Here is a 25781-nt window from a genome sequence, read left to right as displayed (position 1 = left end):
GAAAAAGGCCCGAGTACCCTGGGCTCCTCTGGCAAATCCTCGCTTGTCCTCCGTACCCAATTTCCTTTCGGTACGTATGTTGTCTCCACCTTACACAGGATTTCTCACTGTCCTCTCTGACTTCTTATGTACAATTGCTTGGCCCCTATCAAAGCGTTACTAAAACAAACCAACCACCTCATTCTCTCATTTTCAAGCTCACTCTCTATGTATGGTCACATGCGATTCTCTGATACATGCAGCAACAGCTCTTTTTAATAAAAATTATCTCATGGAAAAACTAAATAAAGCATTCTCTAAAATCAACAATAAGAAAGGAAAAGTTTAAGACAGAAGAAACCTTACTGTGATTTTAGAGATCTTGAACTCTTACAACTTGCATTAATTTGACAAAAAGCATCCGGGGAACCTACATGCTTGTAGAATATTTACATTAAAAGGAGAATAAAAGTCAGATACCCCAGTGGTGTGGTTCCATAAGGAAAGGGGACTCATGGATCTCCATCTGCAACAGGACTTCCATGTATCTGTCAGGGTGACAGACCTCCACGCTTCGACATGATACCTTCTGCCCATTCTGTTGACACCTCTGAAATCCCTCACCCAAAGGGAGAACATAGACAAGTTTTCTTTACTTCCACCCTAAGCGTTTCTGTGCTAACTCTGGCATTTCGGTTGATCACACACGATCTAGCTTTTATTTGACTCACCAGTCTGGGGTGTCCCTCATCGAAACCGGCACATGGAAGACAGGCCAAAGCGGTGGCAGCGCCAACAACGGCTAACCCACATCGTGAGCGTGAACGCGTGAGGCAGGCAAGAACAACACAGGAAACATTTTAGCCATAACCGCAATAAAACTGTAAATCAAGGTTTTTGGTTTTTCATCTAGAGGAAATACCAGACTCGCATTTTTATGCTGAATGCAGTCTCAATTTATATACAGTCACTAAGCAAGATAGATAATAAATACCCTTTAACAATAAATCACAAAAAGGGGAGAGTTTTTATGCCCTTCAAAAGTCATGCAATAAGAGGGTATTCTGGCAGTGGCTGGGGGACAGTTTTAAGTTCTGGCCACTCTTTCAAAGCCACAACTCCTTTTCTGAAGCTGTTTTTCATTGCCAAATATAAGATCCTGATAGAAGATCCTTTGTGTCCTTGTTTATGGTCATGCCCTAAACTGAAAGAAATCCAGCAGTATTCACGTCTCTCTACTCAATTTTGTGTTAACTTCACTTTCAGGTTCCTATGAATAAGGCTGTATTACACCAAATTAATTTTAAATGAACAGTTTTCCCTGGAAACATTTCTGCTCCATTTTGTGAAAAAAGTTGTTTTGAACAAGATTACACCTCTGACAGGATTACACCTGACACAAATGCAATCTTTTACTGGAATGAATTGTGATTTTTCAAAACTGCAGGCTCTCAGACCCTATTATATTACATTATTTTGCTCTCCATGACACCTCTCCATGTCTCACGGGGGCTTTCCCTGCTTCATGTAACATCTGTGGAGCTCCACCAGGTCCACTGGAGATTTAAAAATGAATAACGTCATTGTTAAAACAAAGCTTCAATGAGAAACTGTTTCCTCCTTTCTGTTCATGGCTGCTTTAAACACTTGACAGTCTTGATGACCTGCTCTTTATAGCTCTTGCAGGCTATGAGACATTAAACAATATTCTTACTGTAATCTTACTTTCTTCCAACCAGCCCATGTGTTTTAATTCTAACATGAACACTGTATAAAACTGTGCAGAGAGCATAGTAAGGAAGTGGCAAAAAAAAAAAAAAAAAAAAAAGTGACCAGGGCAGACACAAATATAATTAGATACCAAAGGGGTCATTTTTAGTGTTGCAATGCATTTTTCACTTATGTATTTATTTATTTTTACCCCTGGTTTGCACTGGAAAGCTACCAAATATTTTTATTGAAAACTAAAGAGGAAGCATGCCTAGGAGAACTATGGAATGATGTATCATACATACTCTTTTTTGCCTTGCCGAAACACATAAATGGTAGGACATTCCTCTTTCAGTCTCGTGATGCATCAACAGAAGATACAACAGAATTCAGACCACTGGTAATTCAGTATAACTCACTTGCCAAGGAGCCAGAAGAGAGATTTGTAGCATGACAAACGACTAAGAGGAGTATGTAAGAACATGTAATTCAAAGTTGGTGACAGTTGTTTAATTAACACTTTCTTCTAGCTTCTTACTGTGTAAATTATATTATAAAAAATATACTCACCTACAAACCAGCATGTGTGCAGAAACAGCTATAAAAAAGTTTAAGCTGAAAATACTGTATCTTGCATTAATCTATGTTTCTCCTGGACCTAGAGCTAGAACTATAAGCAATCATTTGGAGTACTGGTGGGTCATGTTGTTTTGTGGCAGTTTTTTTGTCAATATTCGAAGACGTTCAAAAAGCTGCAAAACCCAGATCAGAGTGACTGCTGGTCCCTGTAGATAACGTATTTCAAATTTATTTTGTATTCCCACAATAAAACTTCAATGCTAAAAAGCAACAATATTTCTTGTCTGAGTATTATAAGATGGCCAAATATCTGTGACATCCAGAACCTAATTATTCATATCAGCTAGTTAACCTAAAAGATGCTGCAAACTGCCCTTCCCACAAAAGAGATTAAGTGGCAGAACATTTGCAGGTCACACAAGGATGTAAATATCTTGCAATATTGACTATGCATGTACCTAGAACGGATAGATAGATAGATAGATAAATACATACATACCTACACACACACGCAGATATATGGCTATAGATATAGATATAGCAATATAAACATATCCCTCCTTTCTTGCTTTTCTTATTTTTGTAAAAAGGTAGCAGATTATTGATATTGTAAGAATCCCCATAAACATCATCGAAAACCGACAAATGCCAAAAACGGAAGCAAGGTTCTCAGAAGCCTGAGAAAAAACGGAGAAGTAAAACCTAATGCATCGTCTTCAACTTCCACTAAACAGTTCAAACAAAAACAACAACAAAAAATTGTGTGTGACGACGATGTTAAGAAAGGAGTAATGCTATCAGAAAGCTATAAACCAGGAAGCTAATTCTGCAGAAATTCACAGTGCTCCGCAACAGCAAAAATCATCCATGGGATTTAGGTCCCCATATTCAAAGGAAGAACATCCTGGATGGTGGTATCTTCTCACTAGCAGTGAAACAGCAACGAGAGCACACAAAATAACACCAATTTCTGACTACCTGGTTAATTAGTATTTAGACTCTTTCTTCAGCAATTAGGATATTTTTTCCACCGCGTCACTCTCACACCTGATGTTTTCCTCCTGAAGAGTCAGCTGTCATTCTTGAAATGTTAGGCTTGGGTTTTAAGGAGACTTTTGGTCAAACAGCCTCAGGATTCCTCTGGTGGGTGAAACAAGTATCTTTTCTCTTTAAACCATTTTATGCAACCTTCCTATCCTATCTGCTTTAGACTGATATAAGGGAATTAGATTACAGGTGAAGAACTCCTCTTGAAACAGAGTCCAACTTTTCATCCATGAGAGCCTTTCAAAATATATTCAGAAAAGAATAAAAATAAAATAAAAATAAATTAGCAGTTTTACACATCAGCTAAACGGCAGGGTTTGTGGGCAAGTGAAGGCTAATTCAGAAAAAAGAAAAGTCTATGAAATGAAAATAACTGTGTCCTTATTTATTACCTATGATCTGATTATTTCCATTTGCAAATAATTTGTCCTGTTTCTGGTTAACTAATATGTAGATTCAGCACAAAAGGGAATCCTATACTTCTGCCTGCAAGGAGAAAATTAGGCTGCACTGTTTTTAAAACACTCCAGCTACAATAACATAATTATTATTAACCTGAAGAAATGATATGAAGTTAATGACCTCCAAGAGGCTACAATTTTAAACCCTTTTTCCACCCTAGGGAAATGGAGGATCAGCAGTTAGTCTTCCAATTCAAGCCCCAAGCCTGTGCCAACATATTTTATAAGCTAAATCCAGGTTTGGGAGACAGGCTGCATATTTTTCAAAGACTAAACCAGCATAAATCACGCAGTGCCAACACACTATGAGGTTAATGTTGTGTTTTACTACAGTAAGCAATTTCTATCACCATTTAAAATGAGACAAGCAAAATTCAGGCAGACAAAATCTCATGCATCAAAGATTAATTTTTCAAATACTGAGCGTAGGCTTTTGGCTACGGAGGGACCATATTGGAGTGGGAGCTGCAACAACCGCTGCAGCGACAGGAGCATAAACATCTCTATTGTAGCCTCGTCCCCTTGTCAGCTGTTACTATCAGAAATTTTATTTTTCTACTAAACATTAGACTTTTTATTCACATTACTATTGGAATAGAAACAGATCAACTGCATCCAAGAGAGGTATGGAGAATTATGGAGAATGTAAAATATGTTGGTCTTTAGGAGCACAGTGCATCACTCCAGTGACAAAATGTCCGGGAAAACGAATATAGACCATCAGTGTGGAAAGACGTGTTCCAGTGAAAATTATTTTTGACTGAATTAAGAGACATTTTAAATAGCACCTTACAGAGAAATTAAATATCAGTAGAGCGTTGTCACCTTGGTACTTTCCACATCCCACGTGGGCTCCTGCGGATCGAGCCTGGGCTGCCTGCACCATCCCCGGAGTCTCCGGAGCGGCAATGAGAGCGAGCGCTTTGGACGCTGACTCGCGGGAGCCCCTGCTCGGTCCCCGACACGTGGTCCTTGCCGCACCAACCGCAAGGATGCCCTTGGCCATCCCGCTACCTCGCACCGTTACACCCTCTTCTCACACCCAGTATGAACGAAGAGTGGACTCTGCTATGGAGAAAACCATTCAGTCCTCTAACGAATTTTGCCTGCACCCACTCCTGTCCTGGAGGTCGCTGTTTGACAAGTGGACGGTGACAAATGGTGTCTAGAAGAAGACGGTTTAGATTTAACAGCAAGGATCAACAGCAAAACATTTCCTGCAGTCGCAATGCATGCGTTCGCTAATCGAACAATCTGATCTGAAACACGGGTTTCCAGCAGCAGGCACCCTAAGTTACCCACAACAGGGATACGGCATGCCACTGTACATGTAAATTTTAAAGAATCTGTCCACTGAAAAATTTATATGAGCTAGGCTCATATCCAAGGAGAAACACTGCATATTCTTGCTGATTCACATCCACACTTTTCAACAGGTAGCTACAGTATTTGGCCCTTTTCTGCCCAGTCTGATGATAGACTCTGAGGACTTGGAAAAGGAGGAGATGTTTGAACTTGTTCAGTCAAAACTGATAAATACATTCCCCACGAGTCCTTACTTCTCCTTTTGGGTGTGGGTGTCTGCAGGGAGGGGTGCAGAGAAGGGAGAGACAAGCCGTAAAGCTTTACAATATACCATTAAACCCTCTCTAAAATCTGAACAGGTTTTTGCGCTGAAGAAGTAATCATTAATATTTCCCTTCCACAACATTTGCAGCATATGCAATGTATCCCATTGTTAATGGTGAATATAGCAGGTCATTAAGACCACTGGAGCCAATTAGACCAAATTATAACACAATAAAGACATCACTGCACTTATTTGCAAGAGGGCTATAAAATATATAAATTGAGCTTATAAAAAAGCTTTGAAATGTAGGCATAACTCAAAAGAAAAACACACAAATATGTAATAAACGGTTTTGTTAACCATAAAAAAAAATCCTTTCCCGTAGAAGTCTAAACAGTGAAAATAGCACTCAAGAGAAAGGGGTCTTGGACCTCTGAATAACATTAACTTGCTTCCTTTTCTTTTAAATTTTAACTATTTAAGCAATGATAAAGATTTAAGAAATACAAAAAGGGACAACAAACAGCTGCTGCAGCTCAGTGTCATTTCAGGAAAATACCCTTCTAAAGCTTCTTCTGGCTAAATCATTTTTTTCAGCAGTAGCTCATAGGTTGGGCATCATGCTGCCAATACAGTGATGCTGCTCAGCTATGGCAAGGCGTATAAAGGCACCCTTTTCGGAAGTCAGTCATAACTTTTACGAACATTCAATTATATTAATGACTGTGTCGCCCTATGCTTGGTGGCTTTCTCATCTGCAGTTCCATCGAACTTCAGTCTAGTTGCTCATCTGCTGGCCTACCTGTTTTCCCTTAAATATTAAAAAGCGATGGTGGAAAAAGACCAAGGTCCTTGACCAACAGGGAGCTAGTGGCCACACTGGTCTTCTCTAAGCAATCTTCTCTCTTGGCGCTATGTGGCTCACCTTGAATGCCTTCTTGTTCAATTCACAGGACTACATCAATACTTCTTGATTCACACACTTAAAACCACTTTCCCAAAATATAAGTAGGTAACAAAATAACCGTCAGGCAAAGATAATGGTTCCTGTCTTCACTTGCTGAAGAAAGGAGCTTTCTGACTCTTGGCACATCAGAAATCTAGAATTATTTGAATCAAATTTTGCATGCTATGAAATCAAGGTTTTAAAAGTAAGTATAATATATTTACCTGAAATAAAGTTCTTTGTGGAATCCTGGGAATTCATATAACATGTTTAAACGTTACGCTCAAAAAATCCGCTTTCCAATTGATCAGATATGGAGTACTGGCGTACAGATTTGGAGCGGTGTTTCTGCACAATTAACCTTCTAATTACAATTCAGTAAGCGATCCCTAAACAAACATGCAGAGCTTTAAAGGACTACCTTTACAGCCTTACTTTAAAACCAGACTCTCCAAATGTTCATCTTTTAGACACTGAAAATCATGTCTATATGATAGTAGCGGCACACTTTTTAATCTCCACTTTCTAATCTGATTAAACAAATCTAAAGCCTGATTTCTCCTACTGCGTTTAATACTAGCACTCCTACTAACTGCTTATTTCACAGCAGGAATTGTCTTTGAGAGCACATTCACGTTATTACTCCAGATTGATCTACACAGTAGCTTTGGACCAAAAGATTACGCATATATATGGCATTTCCTAAAGGACATTGCTTAAAGTACTAAAAATATCAAGCAAGCAGAAAAATTTATTCTAAATATTATAGCTTTATTAACAACATAAAACAACATATTAAAAACTGCCTAGCATTTCCAGCCAGGTACTTCTACTTTCAGATTTTATTTACCAATGGTTGGCTCTATCCCATATTAGAGGCCGTAAGATTTTATTCTCCTAGGTTTGGGGGGTTTATTATCAAACATTTTTTAAAGAAAGAAAGAAATGATTACTACAAATATTAACAGTAGGAAAAAGTTACTTTGGGAGCCCTTTTCCTGCCAGGGTGAGCGTACCAATTACCTGCTTTGGATGTTGTCACCGGATCTTCAATTGGTTTTAAGGCCATTAAATACCTCGTAGAATTGGACCGTATTTTTTTTAATGTGTTCTGATAGCCGCTTTTTTATTGTGGACCTCTACAAGCAGATAACAAGCCACGAGGCTGTTACGGACCCTCAGCTCCAGCTATAAACACAATTCACAGTCAGACCATTTTCTGCCAGCAGAGCCAACGGAGACTATTAATCAAATGAGAAAGAAAACAAGCATTTGTACAGCTTTAAACAGATGCCGTTCGCCTGCTAGTTAAAGCATGATGCCAGCAGACCACTGCTCAGTGTCTGAAGACCAGTCGTGCAATATTTAGAAAAAACTTTTCTTTAAAAAGGAACAACAAGATGAAGCACTGAAGTTAAGTAATTATGTTCAGTCTGGATAAGCACTAAAGAAAAATATCTTGAGGCAAAAAGCACTCTCTCCCCAACTCTCCAAAGCAGTGTGCAAACTCGAGTGCCTGTATAGGTGTTTGCTAAAAAACAACAATAAATGATATCAACTACGTTATGACGTTATGTATTCAGCAAATAACTCAGCTGGCATTTTGGGGGGCTTTGTGTAGGCTTTTTCAGCACAGGAGACAGATGGTGATTACACTGACTTCTGTAAAAGTGTACCAAACGTTACATTAACTGGTAATTAGAAAACTCAATTTGATTTCACCTCTATTTTCATGTAGACCGTTCTGTGGCTTTCAAATCATACCTTGAGAAGTTTATACAGCAACATCTCTAGGCTATACACATGTTAATCTTCGTCTGTTCACACTACTAGGCTACAAAGATGAGAAAAAAATTCAACTATTTTATGTATTCTTGCACTGATGCATTACACGCACTGTTACCTGCGTATCTCACACGCTGACCTCTGACAGTGATACAACTACCAGCCCAAGAAGAAAACACAGGCCAGCTCATACCACAACACTTGGCTTTTTTTTTCAGTCGGTCATTATTTTTCATTTTTTCATTCATGAAGAAGTTATGTATCAGCCATTCTTATTTAAGACAAGTAAACACAGCAAAGTATACCATAAATATAGAATAGATAATAAAGCAGATTGCCAAAGGATTTTATTTACCAACTACCAGTTTGCTAACAAAGCATACTTTCCTTCAGGTATTGAACTTATTCTAGCTTCCATCAAGTTGTCTATAAAAAAATAAAAAATAAAGCAACATGCTGCATGATGTATGAACACTAATCTTCAACGTGGAGTTTTCAGTCCCAGCCCAAGTTCTGCATCCTACAGCACCTACACGGGCTGCCACGTCCTGAAGCAGCTTGGCTGATTTCAGCAAACTGCCTCCAAGCAAAGGTTTTTGGGATCAAGAACGAGAGGTGGTGAAATCCCAGGGCAACATTCATTCTTTTAAATCACAAAAAATAAAAATACAGCACTCTAGCAAATACATTTTGCATTTAATACTACCCACCCAACTACAACCACAAGAAGAGCAAGGACAACATTACACCAACTCTCAATGGTTCAGTGCAGCTGGTCCAATATATACAAATAGATAAGTGAAAAGCAAACTCATATTACAGAAGCCGGCAGGTATCATTTACCTACAACCTCAAAAGAAGTTGCTGACACAAAGTTGCATCATAACACACATGTGGATGGTGAAGTTTGGACCTCCTGGTACATTCTTGCTCTCATCGCAAAAATCGGATGCAAAATTGTTTCTACAGTCAAATTGTCATACTATTATGACAAACTGACACAGAGTGACAAAAAAAATCAAGTGCCTCCAAATCTCTTTAAAACACGACAACAGTGTTGATTGTTTGCTCACTTTCACATGAATGGTCTACAATTTATAATAATTTATGAGCTACAACCAAGAGCTTCGAACAGGAAAAGGCAAAGAAAAAACAGCTGGTCAACATAAATGTGTTTTGTGAAACACCTAGAATAATGCAAAATGAAAATGTAAATGAAAAAAAATTAAGAAACTAAGAGTGTCTAATTCTCAGCCTCTCCTTGCAAACTGCACATTTCCTTTTTTTTTTCCTGTTCATCAATTAACATATCCTGTCCCCACCTCATGTTGAGGTAAGACCAAATACAAACAGATACATCTCTGGTTGAATTTTAATTTCTAAGAATATTCATTAGGTAGGATATTGCCTTTTCTCTACCTGTGGTTACAGGTTTTATCACAGACTGCAAGTGATGAGGGGTTTTTGTATTGTTTTGCTGACTATTCCTACAAAGAGAGCAAAACAAAAAACTCTCCTGTAGGCTGTAAACAGGACCCCGCTCTGCAAAACCTAACGGATGCAAGACCCATTAAACTGCTATAAAATTTAAAGGGAGGCCATGCCTCAGACATGACCCTTTCCCTTTCAAACACAGTTCAGTGACTGCTGCTTTGGTTCTTCATATTTAATTTCTCTCATTAAAATACATGGGAGCAATCATGCATCCATGGACCAGCATCTTTTTTTTTGGTCCTCCCATGTTTTTTTTTAAAGGGGAAGAATTAAACATCACAATTCAGGACAAGTGAATAATTCTCAGTAAAGTACAGTATGTCATCTCTTTAACAATGCTATCTGTTATATAGGAATCTTGTCGAGATTTTGGCCATATACCAACACCACATAACTACCTCCCTGGACCTCGCTCAACTTGTTCCCTGAAGTCAAATTAATCTTTCACAATTAATCAACAACATGTGGTAAATCTAAGTATAAAACATAGCAAAGTTCCCCCATATCTAGCAATTACCTCTGTCAAGGAAATAATTGGTCACTCTCATCATCATCAAAGACGGAATCAACAAAATTTTCTTTTTTACCTAAGGCACTAAAAGGCCAGAGGGACCTAAAAAGATTCCTGTTACTGCAGTGTGTATTTGATTTGACATGGACACAGCCTAGAACAAACTAAGACAGCAGATCCAAATGTATTTGAATGAACCATGTCCCTAGTCCAGACTGCATATGAACAAGGAGCTTCAACTCTGCTGCTAAGCTCTGTGTAATGCTTTCTTGATATTTGTATCATCCTATCTTAATACGCTACTCAGTAAGATCCAAACGTGAAGAGGTTTCCTATTTTTTTGCATAATAGACTGTCTGACCAGCATGCTGTCAACATGTTATTTTTTTTCCAAGACTGGCTCAACATCTATGCCACAAGGTCAAATAGCCTCCTTCCTATTTCCAAAAGGAGGGGAATTCTGACAATTCCACTTGGAAAGTGCAAAAACATTCCAGCTAAAGCTAAAGGGTGACAGATGCCTTCACAGTAATTGCCAATCAGCCTCTATATAGCAGCTGAAAACACAATACATCACTTTGATCTCCTTCGCTCTCAGAGTATTCACAATCAACAATCTGCAGGAAGAACATGAAATATGCAACATTTCCAAAAACTGTCTCAATGGAACTTAAATATGATAATGTATATTTTGTTCATATTTCGTACAGCATTTTGAATCCTTTATGATGCATATGAAAGAATACATTTTACCTTGCAAAAAAATAAACATGAAAGATGCTTTATATTTGAAAGACGTATAGATCTTCATCGGATAACATCAGTGAAATAATAATTTGGAAAAGCCTGAAGTGCTTTGAGGGGAGGACATGACATTACAGACCATGCTTAATTAAGTCTCACTGCTAATTTTGTAAAATGAATACCTTGCTGAATTAGACTACAGGGAAATAAAACATGCCTACCAGCTCCACGTGTTGAAAACAAACACCGAAAAACGCTGAGAACGCTTTCACTTACATTTTGCAGGTAGGTCGTATCCACAAGTAATTTTCGCTTGTCCAGTCTCGCAGCCACTCAGGTTGCGACATTCGGCAACTAAGCAGGGCCCCGCAGCTCTGTGTATGCAGCCATCCACTACAAAACAAACCCAGCAAGTTTATTTATTAAAAGTCAGTCTTTATGTTGCATTCGCACAAATGCGTGGCCGCAAACATTTACTGCTCATTTATATACGCACAGTGGAGACCGACTGATTTATATGCAGACGGCCAAGTATACACAGACATTTTTTTTCTGCTAAAACTGGAGTCTGTGTGTTGAACAACAACAATAAAAAGTTAAACTTAGTCAACAGCGGCTAACTGGAAAGAAAATATGTAGAAAATGTAAAGCAGAATTAAAATAGCAACAATAGAAATGGGTCCTATCCAAGATTCTAGGAAATTCTCATTATGAATTATGAAAACAGAACTGGATTCCCAGCTAAATGCCAAATTCGCTTTTACTATATACCTCTGATTCTTCTAGTATTACGCAGACTATTTAAAATCACTGTCCTCTTAATGCCTTTAAAAAAAAAAATCTAGAAGTAATGTTTATGGGCTTGCAATTTACAAAACCACCTCATTTTGACCTTTTTTAAAAAAGTATTTATTTTGCATTATTCATGCAGTACTCTGGAGTTAATTAAATAATAATTACTAAAGGTTGCAATTGCAGCTAAGTAGGCAAGAAAATTAGTAAAGTGCACAGTTCTTATTGCCCTCGGGAGCCAGCAAAAGAATAGCAGCAAGCAGCAAAAAAACCAAAACAACAACAACAACAGAACAAAAACACCCCACCGGCACAGCATTTCTGCCATCTACAAAGAAACCATTTACTGTAATTACAGCAAAAAGTTTAAGAAAAGAAAACAAAAAAATTAGGTGTCACATTTATCTGGAGAAGCCTTCTTTTACAGAGGGCTGAAAGCTTTATGCCTTTTTTTGAGGTATTATAGATGCCACCGTTAATTGTTAAAATTCAGATGACACAATAAAATGGGATAAATGGTTCCTTCTAATACTCCATACTCCTCCTGGACCTAGTGCCATTAATGTTCAAAACATCATTTTGAAACACTTTATATTAGTCAGAAAGATAATTACAGAATCATGTCTTGCTAAACTTTCAGTGAAATTTTCTAAAATTTTCTCACTTTAAGGAGTGTGTGTCAAGCCAGCAGCCTTAAGCAAGTTCTGCACTATCCAACGCAAGAAGCATCCTTACCCTACCTTAGCTGAACTTTTCATTTAAAGGTACTCGAAATCTCTGCCCACTATACTCCAAGATGTTAATGCAAGAAAAAAATATTTTGCAACCTCAAGGGGACAAAAAGCACGTTTGAAATCTGTCCTGTGCTCACAATATCCTGTTTAATTATTTTAAGTTAATTACGAAATGCTTTTCCAAACCAAGCAGGATAAGTAACCCAATATGCACTGAACCTCAAATACATGTTTATAAGCACCACAGTTTTTACCAACATTAATATTTCCTGAGACATTAACATAAAAACAGCACTAAGGCTGAGGACTAGCACTTTATGCACAACCCTCAACCGAGGGAGATGCCTTCTACCGCAGAGGTAGCTGGGGGGAATATAGGAATAAAATGTAGGGGGAATATAATCTGGATAAATCAACCTCTTTCCCCCACAGTGTGTTAATTTTAGCATGCTCCTAATGCAGAGGAAACCAAGATACAGATGGTCTCACGCCGCCCTCCTGCAGCAGCTTCACCCTCCTCCTTCCCTCACAGGTCCACATCCAGTTTCTGCGAACGAAGCATTCAGCAACCTCCAGTGAGACAAAACAGTAATCGGAAAAAAATAAATTCTCCACTAAGGAAAATTAATTTCATCATAACCAGTTTTGGCATATGACAAGGAAAAGGAAAGGCATCCACCAAAACAAGCATGTAAAAGCAGATGCTTCTCTCAATAAACGTGGCGTAACAGGAAACGACTGAATACTCCGGACAGGCGGAGATGGAAACTTAGACTTTAGCTTTTCATATATTCCACTGACTGATTACACAGAAGAATTTCCCTCTGCCAAAATTCACATAATTTTTAATTTTTTTCTACCATACTTAATGAAATATTTGATCAGGTGACCTCTGATCTAAGTATACATTTTCCATTTAATAAGAATTCAATAAATCATGCTAGAAATGTCTATGTTTTTAATAATATATGGAATATATAACATAAATTTGGTGATTCTCATAGCAAAAACCCAAGCAGCAAAAGCTCTTGCCAAATGTGAGCACTCTGCATAACATCAAGAAAAAAACTGGCACAGATAGAGTGGATTAGCAAATCTAAATCTGATACTTCCGCCTCTGCTAAAACATGCGTTAGCTGTATTTATTCAAAAAAAACATGCAAAGGGGATGCACAAAACATTTATGTGGGAAATTTCGTCTTCTGAAAGTGTGCACTGACTGGTAATGTAAGCTGAAAGCGAGATAAGCCTTGTTAACACAATAACTTTATGGAAATTACAGATAATGGCAACAACCTCAGGAGGAGGAGGAGATGGCCAAAGCTACGTTGTCACTGCGCAGGCAGGAGGAAGAGATTTCCATGAGAATAATGGCATGCTGCCAAGTCACTTTTGCAAGAAAGTGAAGAGTTTTTGATATATTGGTTTCAGGTATTCCAGCTATCGAATCAGTTTGATACGAATGCAGCCTGCCACCCTGCCTAATGGGCCCCACAATCCCACCTGTGAGGTTAAATGGTCAGAAAAACAGAGAAAACTTTTGTTTTCAGAAGACTACGAAGACTTAAGCAGGTCACCTTATCTTTTTAGATACGATCCAGTTATTCACTGCACTGTCACATGGGGAGACCCAATGCAAACTGCAATTGTATACTTATTGGTTCACCAAGGCTTGGTGGGCACAGCCCGGTGGAGGGACTTTCTTAATTTTGAAGACCTATGTAGATGAACCATAACTTGAGGGCTGAAGTATGACATGAGGAGCTTGAGATCTTGCTGTATACTTCAAGCAATTCATGCTTGCCTAAAGCTTTAGAGATGCAAAACACAATAAAGAGCTTTGCATTAGAAGTACTACTTCTAAATTTTTCCATTAAAAAAAGTATTAGCCATCTCATTGCATGCATCCGTAAGCTTTAGGACTCACTAGGGACAGCATTTTGTTCTCCTAACAATTCAGCAAAAGCAGTTAATGAAGAAAAACTCTTTTCAGTGGTACTTCAATCAATGATTTTGGATGCCCAAAGATGTCACCTGAATATAATTAAAATACCTGGATAAAATCAAAAGTTTCAGATTAAAACTCCCAGACAAAATAAGGGTGTGCTAAAAAACAATGAGCTAAAAAATGGAAATCTTTGACAAAATCTTTTTATATTGCACAGGTAAAGGATGCTAAAAGGTTAAATCTTTTCTCATATATTTTTTTGTAAAGCAACTTTCTTCTCCAGAATTAAAGGGTTACAGAGTGAAAACAAGCTAATTTACTGACACAATACAGAATAAATCTATTTCCTATAGAAAATCTCTTAAAATTGCAAATGAAGCAAAAGCACAGGAAACACAGAATTAAGGGTGTCATGGGATGCTGCTTAAAAAAATAACCTCAGCAAAACTAGCCTTGCAGTGCAGATGGTAATAAAAAATGGTAAGGTAATCAAACACCGCAGCAAAATCATGCAAACCTTCTGGGAATAATAAGCCCCAAACTTCTTTTGTGACCTTGCAGTCTGAGTCTGGATAAATTGAAATTATGGTGTAAACAACATATGCAGATTTATCATCTTATATTTCAAGAACCTATATACTCTTTTCCTCCATACTAATTCGTGTCCTCTGGTGGTTTTCCGGGTTTTTATTTCTGGTTTTCACCAGGAAATTCAGGAATCTTACTTATTTGAGAAGGTTAACTGTGCATGACTTATCTATGAAGCAGTACCTTTCTTCCATGTGGTAACTGCCAGGCCTGAACATAAACAGAGAAGTGCCATTATATCAGGTTTACTGCCAGAGACACATAGGAGGATGCTGGTTTGGCCAGACTGCAGCACACTGGCTAACCATGGCTTCAGGACTTGCTGACCCTTCCAAAACGACCACTGCAAAGGACATTTCTAGACACCAAAAAAGACAGCAACCTCGTTCTGCAAAACTAGTAAAGTATCTTGAGGAAGTTCATAGGAATTAAGTAGAGGGAAAGTCGCAACAGCACCTCTCAGACCGATGTCAAGGGGAAATTAATCCTGCCCAGCAAGAGACAACAGCTGCTCATCCCATGAGCAAAGGTGGCAGGCTGAAAAAGATGACAACACAGATGCCAGTTGGCCGCTACTGCCAAACACGGTAGTTTATATTGCAGAGATGGCCTCGGCCGTTGGGAAGTTTAATGAACTGAAGATTTTTAATCAATGCACTGGTTTATAGGCCCCCAACATAATTAATTCTAAATACTTAGCATCCATACAGTACTCTTTAGCCAGGATCTCAAGGAGTGTAAAAACTCCTTGATCTAACTTAACCTTAAAATTCTCCTTTCTAAAAAAAGAGTAAAACACAGGTACTGTATATTTTGTTTCACTGATCCAGGGTCATATTTTACCACAGTCAATCTACATCTATAGTTTCTTAAATATTCTTATTTTCAGAAATGTTTAGTGCTTATTCGTCAGTTAAATCAGGACAGAGAAAACTAAGAGGTTCCAATCTTTGAAACTCAAGCTGCTGATTAGGTGTCCATTCATATTCTCTTTAAAGTTTTTAAAAGACTTTTCTCTTCATTTAGGAATCAACGTGCTGAGCTTGCACAACAGGCCTCATTAGAGCCACACTCAAAAATCCAGGTCCTCCTGGCTCCCACCACTGAACCATGCTGCAGAGTAAGTGTAATAAAAAGTAATAATAAGAAGGAATAATACCATTATTCTAATATGAACGGCAAAGAACAAACCTGCTTAGAATAATATATGCATTAATGAGTAAGCCTTATTGTAAAGTCATACACTGAATCACATGGGAAACACGTATTTCAGAATATAGTTTCGATGAAATCTTCTGAATTTAACATTAAAAACCATCAGTTATTGTCTGCTATGGTGAAAAGCGACTGGAATTAATTGTTAAAAGCAATTGCATGCATTACGAGAAGGCTGTCCTTAATCTACATGTAGTTCACGTTCAAACATAGCAGCAGCTGAAAGGTCCAACGTAACCTGTATCCATGATACAAACCAGCAAGAAGACGCGTAAAAGTAAGCAAGTCAAAACTGATTCAAAATAAAGCTCATTTACTCACAGACCTTTTACATTTTAAGTCTGTTCTACATTTAGGGCACAAAAGCAGTCATTCTTACTTTGACAAAAACATAAAACAAGAGTAAAGCCACACATGTTGGCGGCTGATTTTTTGAATTTAGTCAAGTATCTCAGGATATCAGAAACTTAAATTAAAAAAATACAGGTAAAGCCAAGTAGGAGCCGTTCCGGCACGTCGGCAATAATTCCTGGCAAATCCCTTCCATAAACAGCTACGCGATAAATGAAGGGTCGGCCCTCCCGCGCACCTGGGACGTCACGTTGCGCAGCCTCCGAGCGCTCCGCTCCCCTTGTGCAGACAGAGTTATAATGTCAGGGGATTCACACTTTTGTCAGCCCACTCAGGCAGCAGAAGGGCTCGGAGAAACGTGGGTCTTATAAACCTGTCTGAATGTCACACTTTTGGCAGGAGAAAGAGAACTAGGAAAGGCTCCAACAGTGTGTCTCCAGCTCTTCCCGGTCCAAAACCCTGACATTAAGGCATGTGCGAAGAAGCCATTCACTTCCTTTTAATTGTGTTAGTGCTGAGACACCTGACATTGCATATTCATTTACAAATGGAAATGAGACAGCTAAGCCCTAAACACCTCGCTGTAGCAAGCAGAAAAGCTGCCTGTTGTTTATTCATAACTGAGGCGATAAGCAGAAGTCTGGTGAACTTTCAGGCTGTGCTACTAAACCAAAATGCGTTCACATTCATCTGAACTTGCTCGCAGGTGCCAGAATCGGCATCTCTTATCTTAAAGAGCTGCATATTTTTTCATGTAGTATCATCATGAGGAAACGGGGTCTTCTGGGGACTCCTAAACCCTTTCTTCTTCCTCCCTTCCTTAGTCTTCTATACAGCCGCAGCGCTCCATTTGCAGCTGGATACCACACGGATTGGAAGGACAGCAAGTCTTAACCACGTTTCATCCCTAGGATGCCTATTTATTCTGTCCTGGATTTCAATTCATGGTAAGAGTGCTATTACAAGACTTCTGTTTGGAAAAATTAAAAATTACAAAGAAAACAGCTCTGAAGTTCAATATCATGCAACCTTCCATCATAGCCTCTTATTTCCACTGAAAAAAAGCACATGGGATTGATTAAAAATAGGAACGCCTGATAGAAATTATAGATGTGTCCCTCCGGAGAGGCAGGGAATTGATGGAACAGGTTAGTAACAATCTTTGCTCTATCTATTCTGGAGATACAAAATTTAATTCTATTAGTTAAGCTTTCCACTAATATTTAGGATTGTGAATCAGCCTTCTACTTTAATGATACTGTACGAAGTTCAGAGAGATGACATTAGGGATTGCACATTATTTTGTCATATGACCAAAAAATCACTAAAGAAATGTCTATGTATGTTCGAACATTTTTTCACTTTCAAAGCCCTCTGCAACTTAGGCCCTGCCTAACTCTCATTTCCAGTTCCACACAGAAAAGTCAATCATTCCCACCTGCAAGTGGACCAAGGTGCCAACCTCTTTCATCCACTTTCCATCTTCTTTTCATCCACTCAGTTGTTTTTTTTTAAATAAGCACCTCTGTGCTTCCTTTCTCAATCATAGGAGAAGCTCACTATAAATATGCACATTATTATTCTTAAAATCTTGCTGTAACTCTCTTTTGCCACAATACCCCTTAGGTTACTGATGAAATTAGGCTACTACTGTGATATCAATCTCTGTCTAGTATGTAGAATAATGCAGTCTATTTTTCCACCCACACTTTTCTAAAGCATTAAGTGAAATTCTGAGTAAAAGTAAAAAATCTAAGTATCTGAAAACATAGGAAACATGCCTGAAAGGGCAATGATACTCACCTGCGAAAAACATGGGTTCACCAATGTTCTGATACTGTATGTAAATGAAATTAAGAACAGAGGAATGGACAAAATGCCAAGACCCCGAATCCATCTATCTCAACAACCTTTCTTAGATACTGGCCAAAGGCAAATGCTTAAAAAACAAGCAAACAAAAATCAAAAAATAACAACAAAGACCACCAGAGAGAGAGAGAGAGAGATTAGCAGTGTTTCCACAGACTATTCTTCCAACCCCCTCAGGATCCTCCTGACCAAGATTTTTTTCTGTATCACTCTCAACATACTGTTCCTCCATGAACTTGAAGAAGTTCTCGCTGAGTCCACATGGACTTTTAACATACACATCTTCTGGCATTAGCTAACTATGGTGTGAAGAATGTCAGTTTTCAACCTGTTACTCAATGTCTTCATTGATGGCCCTCGATTTTTACACCAGAAGACATGAACAATTGACCCCTTACATGCCACACCAGATTTCACGGACCTCTTTCCCATCCCACTTCAGACCTCTTTTTCCTGACTGAAGGATCCTAACCTGCTTGGTCATTCCCTCCGTGGAAATTGCCCCAGACTATTCATTGCCATTCTCCAGTTCTCCTGTATCCTCTCTGAGATGGGAGCACTAGAACTGCACACAATGTTTGTGAAGCAAGCACACCATCGATTTGCACAACTGGTATATACCGATGTTCCCTCTTTTGTGCTCTGTTTTTTTCTAGCAATTCTTAACGTTAAATTTCCTCTTTGACTGCTAAGGAATACTGAGCATATTCTTCCAGGGAACTGTCCATTATATGCCCAAGATCTTGTTGCTACATTATGATGATCGGCTGCAAGCCAATCATTTTATTCGTGAAGTTAGAATATTATTTCCCTTATATGTATCACTCTATATTTATTAATAACGAATTTCATTTGCCATTTTAACAGACACTTACTGGGACTTCTTTTTTGTGAGCATTGTGTGAGCCCCTCAGACTCACATAGGCACTTGGATCTGTACCTTGTATCTTGTCCTTTGTGTAATGTGGACAGCACCATTAATAGAGAAATAAATACTGGATGTTATCCTGAGTAAAAGTATGCTGCTAAGTGAGGAAAAAGTGAATGAAAGTGAAAAAAATAAAGCAAAGTGAGAAAGTTTTTTCTTGCTTTTTTCTCCATTTATAACAAACATAGACAGGCACTTTCTCTCTGTTGTTTGATAACTCTGTTTGTTTGGTTTTTTAATAACATCTTTTCCTTTTCTGTAGGATTTGGCATTTTAGGGCTCCACATGAAGAAAGAGGAGACTGCAATGGCATGCTCTATTACTTGCAAATGTTTTGCAAATTCTAAGTAAATGGGCCAGTCATGGCAGATGAATTATATTAGCCAGAATAGATATTTGCATATTCAGAGTACAGTTATTAAGCAGTAATCACACAGTGATTATACAGATTTATTCACTATGATCAGCTAACAGTTGTCAGGCACAGGTCAAGGATTCAGAGAGAACCGGCTACTGAGAAATAATGGTACAGTGACTGTGTAGAAGGGAGCCTTATAACTGTTGGTGCATCCTCACAGTCCAATGGGCTGTTGGAGTGTCATTTCTGCATAGTTTTAAAGGTATACTGAAAGTAAAATAATGTCAAACATGAACTATTTTTTCCCCACTGAAATGCAAGAGGATGAGATCTAGCAGCTTCTCTTCGCAGAGAATTGGGAAGCAAAGGCATTTTCACTTAAGTCTTTGCAGATCGGAAACATGAAAGCTTCTGTATGAAAGTAAAACTTCCAACTAAATGTAATTTTACTAGACACTGTCATGAGAGAATGCAGTGTTTCTCTTTAGCTACAGGGGTTCATCAACCACCAGCAGATTGTACATCACTGCTACAGCAAAAGAACACATTAAAGCTCTGAAAAAACCTGGGAGAAGACACGGAGCCCACGCCAAACTGGAGAGAGATGTGACACAAGGAGAACTCCATGTAACTGAAGAGCTCCACTTTCCTTAAAAAGCTGGCAAGAAAATGAAAGATGGGCAGGTCTGCCAAGAAAAAGTTTTCAAGACTTAAGACTTTCTACGCATCTTATTTTGCTTGTTTTTTTTGAAGAGTAATCTCTTCCCTTCCGCTCTTACCAATAGGGGTTCAGCTTGACTTTTCGCCCTCACCAAATCTTCATGCAGGTTTAAGTGATGCATTATCCATGAAAGAGAGAAGATGAAGAAATTAATAGGGGAAAGGTAAGCTGCAGAAATAAAGTATGGCCAGTTCTGAAAGCAGTGCTTCTACAGATGTTTTGCACATCCACGTTCCTACAAAAAAGACATCTCTTAGTTTCACAGACTTCCCGCCATTGGTCTAGCGGTTAGCTGTTTCAGCAGGCACAGTCACTCAAGGAGAGAATGGCTTTTATAGAGGAAGGATCCACTTCCCAGGGAGCTCTGCATGTCAAGAAAGTCCTTGAATCAGACTGTGAATTCAGTGAGAAAACCAATACATAGAGCAAGCTTTGAAATGGTATTAATAGTGACAAACACTGACAAACAGTTATGGCACTCTGTTTAACACAGATCGTAGGCTTTTCAAAGTGTGTCATTTTCTTCTACGTAAGAACTACAGTAATTTAAACTTAAGATGATTTTGTTGCATGGATTATGACCAAGTGGCCCTCTGATCAGGTGTTTATATATATATAGATAGATGTATATATACACACACACATACATATGTACATACACACACACATACACACATTTACATGTGTGCGTGCATGCATATACATATACATACATACATATATATATATATATATATACATACACATATAAAGTAAAAAGTTGGTTGGAAAGTTAGCCACCATGATGTAACAGACTTGATATACGAAGGATATACAAAGGACTTACTATACAAAGGAGTAAGATTAAGCATCAACAAGGAGATATTCTCTTGTGCGCAGTAAGGCTTAACAGACTACAGGAATACCAGGAATTATTCGAAGAGTAATGTCTGGTTTACTTATTTCCTGGACCATTTTCAGTTGTGTTAATTTGCTTTTATCATGAACCACTGAAGAGAGAAACCTTGGTTGAGATACTTCTCAGCCTGCAATCACAGAAACATCCTCTCAGTTTGGAGTGCTGTTTGAAGCCAGATTAATTAACAGTATTAATTATACAAAAATTGCCTTGCAATAGGTAAATCCAACTGAACACATTACAATGTATTCAAATGGAATAAATACAAGGGAAGAAAAGGTAAACACTAGATTAACTGGAAAATGATGTATAAATAAGGTTCTTTTAAACAGGGTTTTAAGACAAGCATAACAACTAATTACCAGTAAAAAGTCTTAAATATTCTGGCCTCTTGTTTGGAATCTATGGCAAACCATATGTGCATCAAATCTAAGAAAAATGCTTTCCAAATGGGAATTTTAAAGACCTAGGCCACAATCGACACGCACCAGTGTTGAAGTATCAAATGTTTTCAGGCTGCATGCAAGAAGATCACAGATACGAAGTGCAATTTCCCCTATGAAAACAATATTATGTCCTGATACAGATTCATATCACAAATCAAATGCAAAAAGAAAGAAAATTATTTACTCCTCGAGAAAGCACTAATATGTCAGAGTTCATTACAGAATCTGTCAAATCCAGAAAAATATTACAGGCATCACCACAGCTTTCACCCACAATTAGCTATATATGGCATAAAGGGGATAAGCTATCATCATCATACCCCACCTTCCACTTTTACTGCTAGACTGAATGTCTCTGACAGTAAAGTTTCATTTTTAAGCTAAACAGAAAATTATTATACTAATCTAGGATCTTCTAATACAAATTTATTCATAACAACAACATGGAACTTCAGTGACTGCATAACCATGATAAAAAGAAAAGGAAGAATAACTTTTGATGTGTGTCTTTTTTTACCCTTTTTATTTAAGATCAGAAAAAAACAAGATAATAGGAAGGATGCTAGATTTAAAAAATGCCTTCCACGTTGCCCAGTGTACTTGTTTTTTGCCATGTAATCACTTTGGACAAAAAATAATTAAAAAGAAAAAGAAAAGTGGGTAGGAAACAAAGCCTTGTAATAGCAGGTGACCTTTAATGCAAGACTCAAAAGGCAGAAGTTGCCCAGAGAACTTCTCGGAGCTGCTCCCCATGCAGCCCCGCGCAGTGCTGCACTCCAGCAGCCTCTTTAACCACGTCCCACACAAGCCTTTTGAACCCGCAGGAAAGGCAAGCCTGTAATTAATGAGCTTACTGCTTATCTGAGCCGCCTGCAACCTCCTTTTGCTCCATGAGTTGTGGGGAGGGAAATGAAAGTACGAAGCTCAGCTCAAAATCACAATCTAATAGTTTTCGAGTCAGAAACAAGACAGCCCACTCCAATGGCTGTATTTACCAGCTCAGTAATTCTGGTAATTCCCTCCCAAATAACTTTATGTTTGTCCTAAAACACTATTAAAGGAGAGATAAGGAACAGAAGAACTAAAGAGCTGGTTAATCTGTGCAGCATCATTATGTATTATTTAGTTTAATATCTTCTTGTAGTAAACACAAAATTACTATGTGCCATTTTCTTCAAGAGAACATTGTAGTAAATTTGGTGTTGCAACAGAACCATTAAAGTATAATAGTGTACACAGAAAAATTCGCCTGATTAGCAAGCAAAAATATGTAATTATACCCACAGTGTGGGACTCTGTTGGCTGGTGTTTTATTGCGTACTGTTTTGTAAGACTACTCTGCTGCCAAAACTAATGAGGAAAATACTGAGTTGTTACTTCCAGTTGTACTAGAGGTTTTTGTCTTGATTTTATTGACATTTATGAAGTGATCGTCACATGTAGCAAACAAGCCACCGTGCCAACACCGCTGCGAGCTGCCGTCTGCAGTAATTAATGCGTAAGCAGCATCCGTGCCATAGCAATGATCCACGGCCCCAGCATGCATTAACTGCAATTGCAGGGGAGAACAGCAACCCACCCAAAGCGTCCCAAGTTCTCTGCAGCTGGAGCAGTATCAACTAAATAATACACGAGCACTGAGACACGGTTTTAAAAGCAAAAAGCAGCCCAACCGTAGCCTGTTAAAGTAAGAGTAAACATAGATATTCAAATGCACATATGCCCAATATATAAAAATAAATTTTTCAAAGAAACTGCATATGATAAGTAGAAAGTGAACAATATAAATTCTATGATGCTTCATATTATATTTAAACTTAAAAATGTAAATTTCTAGTATTTTAGAAAAAGGCTGGAAAGTTTTAAAAAGCCTGCAAAGAAATAAAAGTAATAAAGAGTTAATCTGTTCTCATTAACTTTGTTGATTTTTTTTTTTTTTACCATATGCGTTTCATATCTAAATGTAGTCTGAAACTATTAGAAGCAAGTAATCATCCTAATACGGCACCTGGTAAAGCGCGAGGACCGTTCCTCATGAGCAGCCAGCACATAACGCTGCCTGAACATATCCAAGGTCCCAAAACTGTGCCAGCGACTGACCCCGGGTGTTAATCCCCCTTTCGAATCAGCCCCCTTTCTGGAAACAGTTATAGGGCACAATCTTTACCCCTATTTAAAAAATGGTAACAGCTTATGCCAACAGTGCCAAATGCAATACAATTTTCAACATAAAGTCATGGTATAATACTACACGTGTCAGGGTTTTGGGGGGTGAGGAGGTGGGTGGTTGTCTTCTCTTTTTTGGACTAGCTCCTGCCTGGTTCCATGGCCCAACTGCTGGTTTCCAGGCGGACGCGCTGGGGTCTCCCGGAGCACATCCTCCAGCCTGGCTTTACGCAGAAGCCCTCTGCTTCACGTGCCCTGAGATATTAGATGACGCCGAATGCTAAAGAAGCTGAGGACAGGCAGGGGATTTGCTTCAAAGCACATTCTAGGCCCCAACTAATACACCAAGGTAAATACACCCCACAAATATTATTTTTATTTGAAATCTATTTGAAATTTTCAGGAATTTCAGCAATGTCTGAGTTAGCGTACCTGCAACTAGGGGCAAAAGCCCCCATTCTCACAGCCAAGCAATACAATTTTCTGTTTTATAAGAGGGCAACAGTTTTGTTCCCGAGACCAAACACGCTACATGAAGCCAAGTTCAAAAGATCAAAGCAACAATCACATCAAACTCAAACTCGGCACCAGCCACACACGAAAGGCAGCACGATAGGATATTCACCCCCAAGGCCTGAGCTGTAAACAGGCGCTAGCAAACGACTGCGCAATGGCAGGACAAAAACACTCAGCCGTCACCCTAGGGTACAAGCGCAAACAAGCCTCGTCTTCGAATGACTAATACGTTCTGCTGGCGGTGGTAACACTCCGGACGAAGCGTCTGGAAGCAACACCGCTGAAGGAGCGATGGAGAACCTCTTTTAAAGCATCCCGATGACTTACACAAATAATCTAGCGCCATTGTTCTGGTTACTTCTGATGGGAAGATCATCAAGAACAGTGGTTCCCCCCCACATGCACAGTATAACACCATTGCATATAAAAAGTTATACAGCTAAGTACCTGTGAAATACACATCTCTGTTCAAATTGAATAAGCAGAAGGTGTGAATATGCTGGTGAAACACTTTGTAAGACAGTCTCCAGAAGAGGTTTGGTTAATTCACAATCCCACACCATAAATATTTCATGTGCTTCAGTATTCCTAGCATCGGACAAGCTCTTCATGGTCCTATGGAAAGATAATGCTTTTCACTGCAATAAACAGACATCTTAGATTTACAAGTTTGAATAGTATTCATGTATTTTATTTTCAACTTACATAGAAACAGAGAATAACTTAGGTTGGATGAGGTGCCCAGAGGTCCAAGCCCTGTTCAACTTTCCTTTACAGAACGAAAGTAAAGTTGAAATAAATCTGCCTTCCTCCCTCCAAAGTCGTGAAAATATACAGAAAAAGAGAAGCTCTTCTACCATCTACACTCTTTCTATCATTATTATTTTTAATAATTATGTTTATGCTCCAGGGTGAAACAACACCCAACACTTACATGTTATTGAAAATAAATGCTTTCCAATTATTAAAATGGAAGAACGAAAGCTAAACAATAATTGGCGCCAAAGGCTCACTCAAGGAGTCTCAAGAAGACACCTCTTCAGTTTGGCCAGGTACCTATTTGTGGCGATAGCAAGAACCACAAAAAAAAGGTGTAGCTTAAATATTAAGGATGATGAAAGGTCTAACCTGACAACAAATACAGATCTCAATACTCCAGTTAGACTTCCACCGGTGGAAGCCAGGCTATTATTTGTTATCTGCAAAATGAAGCCTGCATAGCATGGGCAGGCACCGTGGGGAGGGAAATGAATGCACAGATCCTTAATGAATGACAATTTAAGAGAGTCAAATCTCTCAATACATAATATGGCATAGTTCAAAAAAGAAAGGGTTGATTTTTAACACAGCTTTCAGCAGAGAACCAGCACTAAGATTTCTTTTCCTCAGATCAGGATTTTTTTTTAATTTTGCCCTTACTTTCAA

General features: G+C 38.5%; 1 protein-coding gene across 4 annotated transcripts in view; it reads right to left on the bottom strand.

Annotated features, from left to right (window-relative positions):
- Positions 1-25781, bottom strand: part of MACROD2 (mono-ADP ribosylhydrolase 2) — an 858592-nt gene that overhangs the window by 564146 nt on the left and 268665 nt on the right. For all 4 annotated transcript variants that reach the window (XM_064510050.1, XM_064510049.1, XM_064510053.1 and 1 more), the window contains exon 5: positions 11103-11219. In XM_064510050.1, coding sequence (XP_064366120.1) covers positions 11103-11219 — 117 coding nt within the window. The remainder of the gene's footprint in view (positions 1-11102; positions 11220-25781) is intronic.

The sequence above is a fragment of the Dromaius novaehollandiae genome, chromosome 3 (assembly GCF_036370855.1).
Source record: "Dromaius novaehollandiae isolate bDroNov1 chromosome 3, bDroNov1.hap1, whole genome shotgun sequence".
Classification (NCBI taxonomy): Eukaryota; Metazoa; Chordata; class Aves; order Casuariiformes; family Dromaiidae; genus Dromaius; species Dromaius novaehollandiae.
Note: the sequence above shows the minus strand (reverse complement) of the source record. Positions and strands in the feature narration are given on the sequence as shown.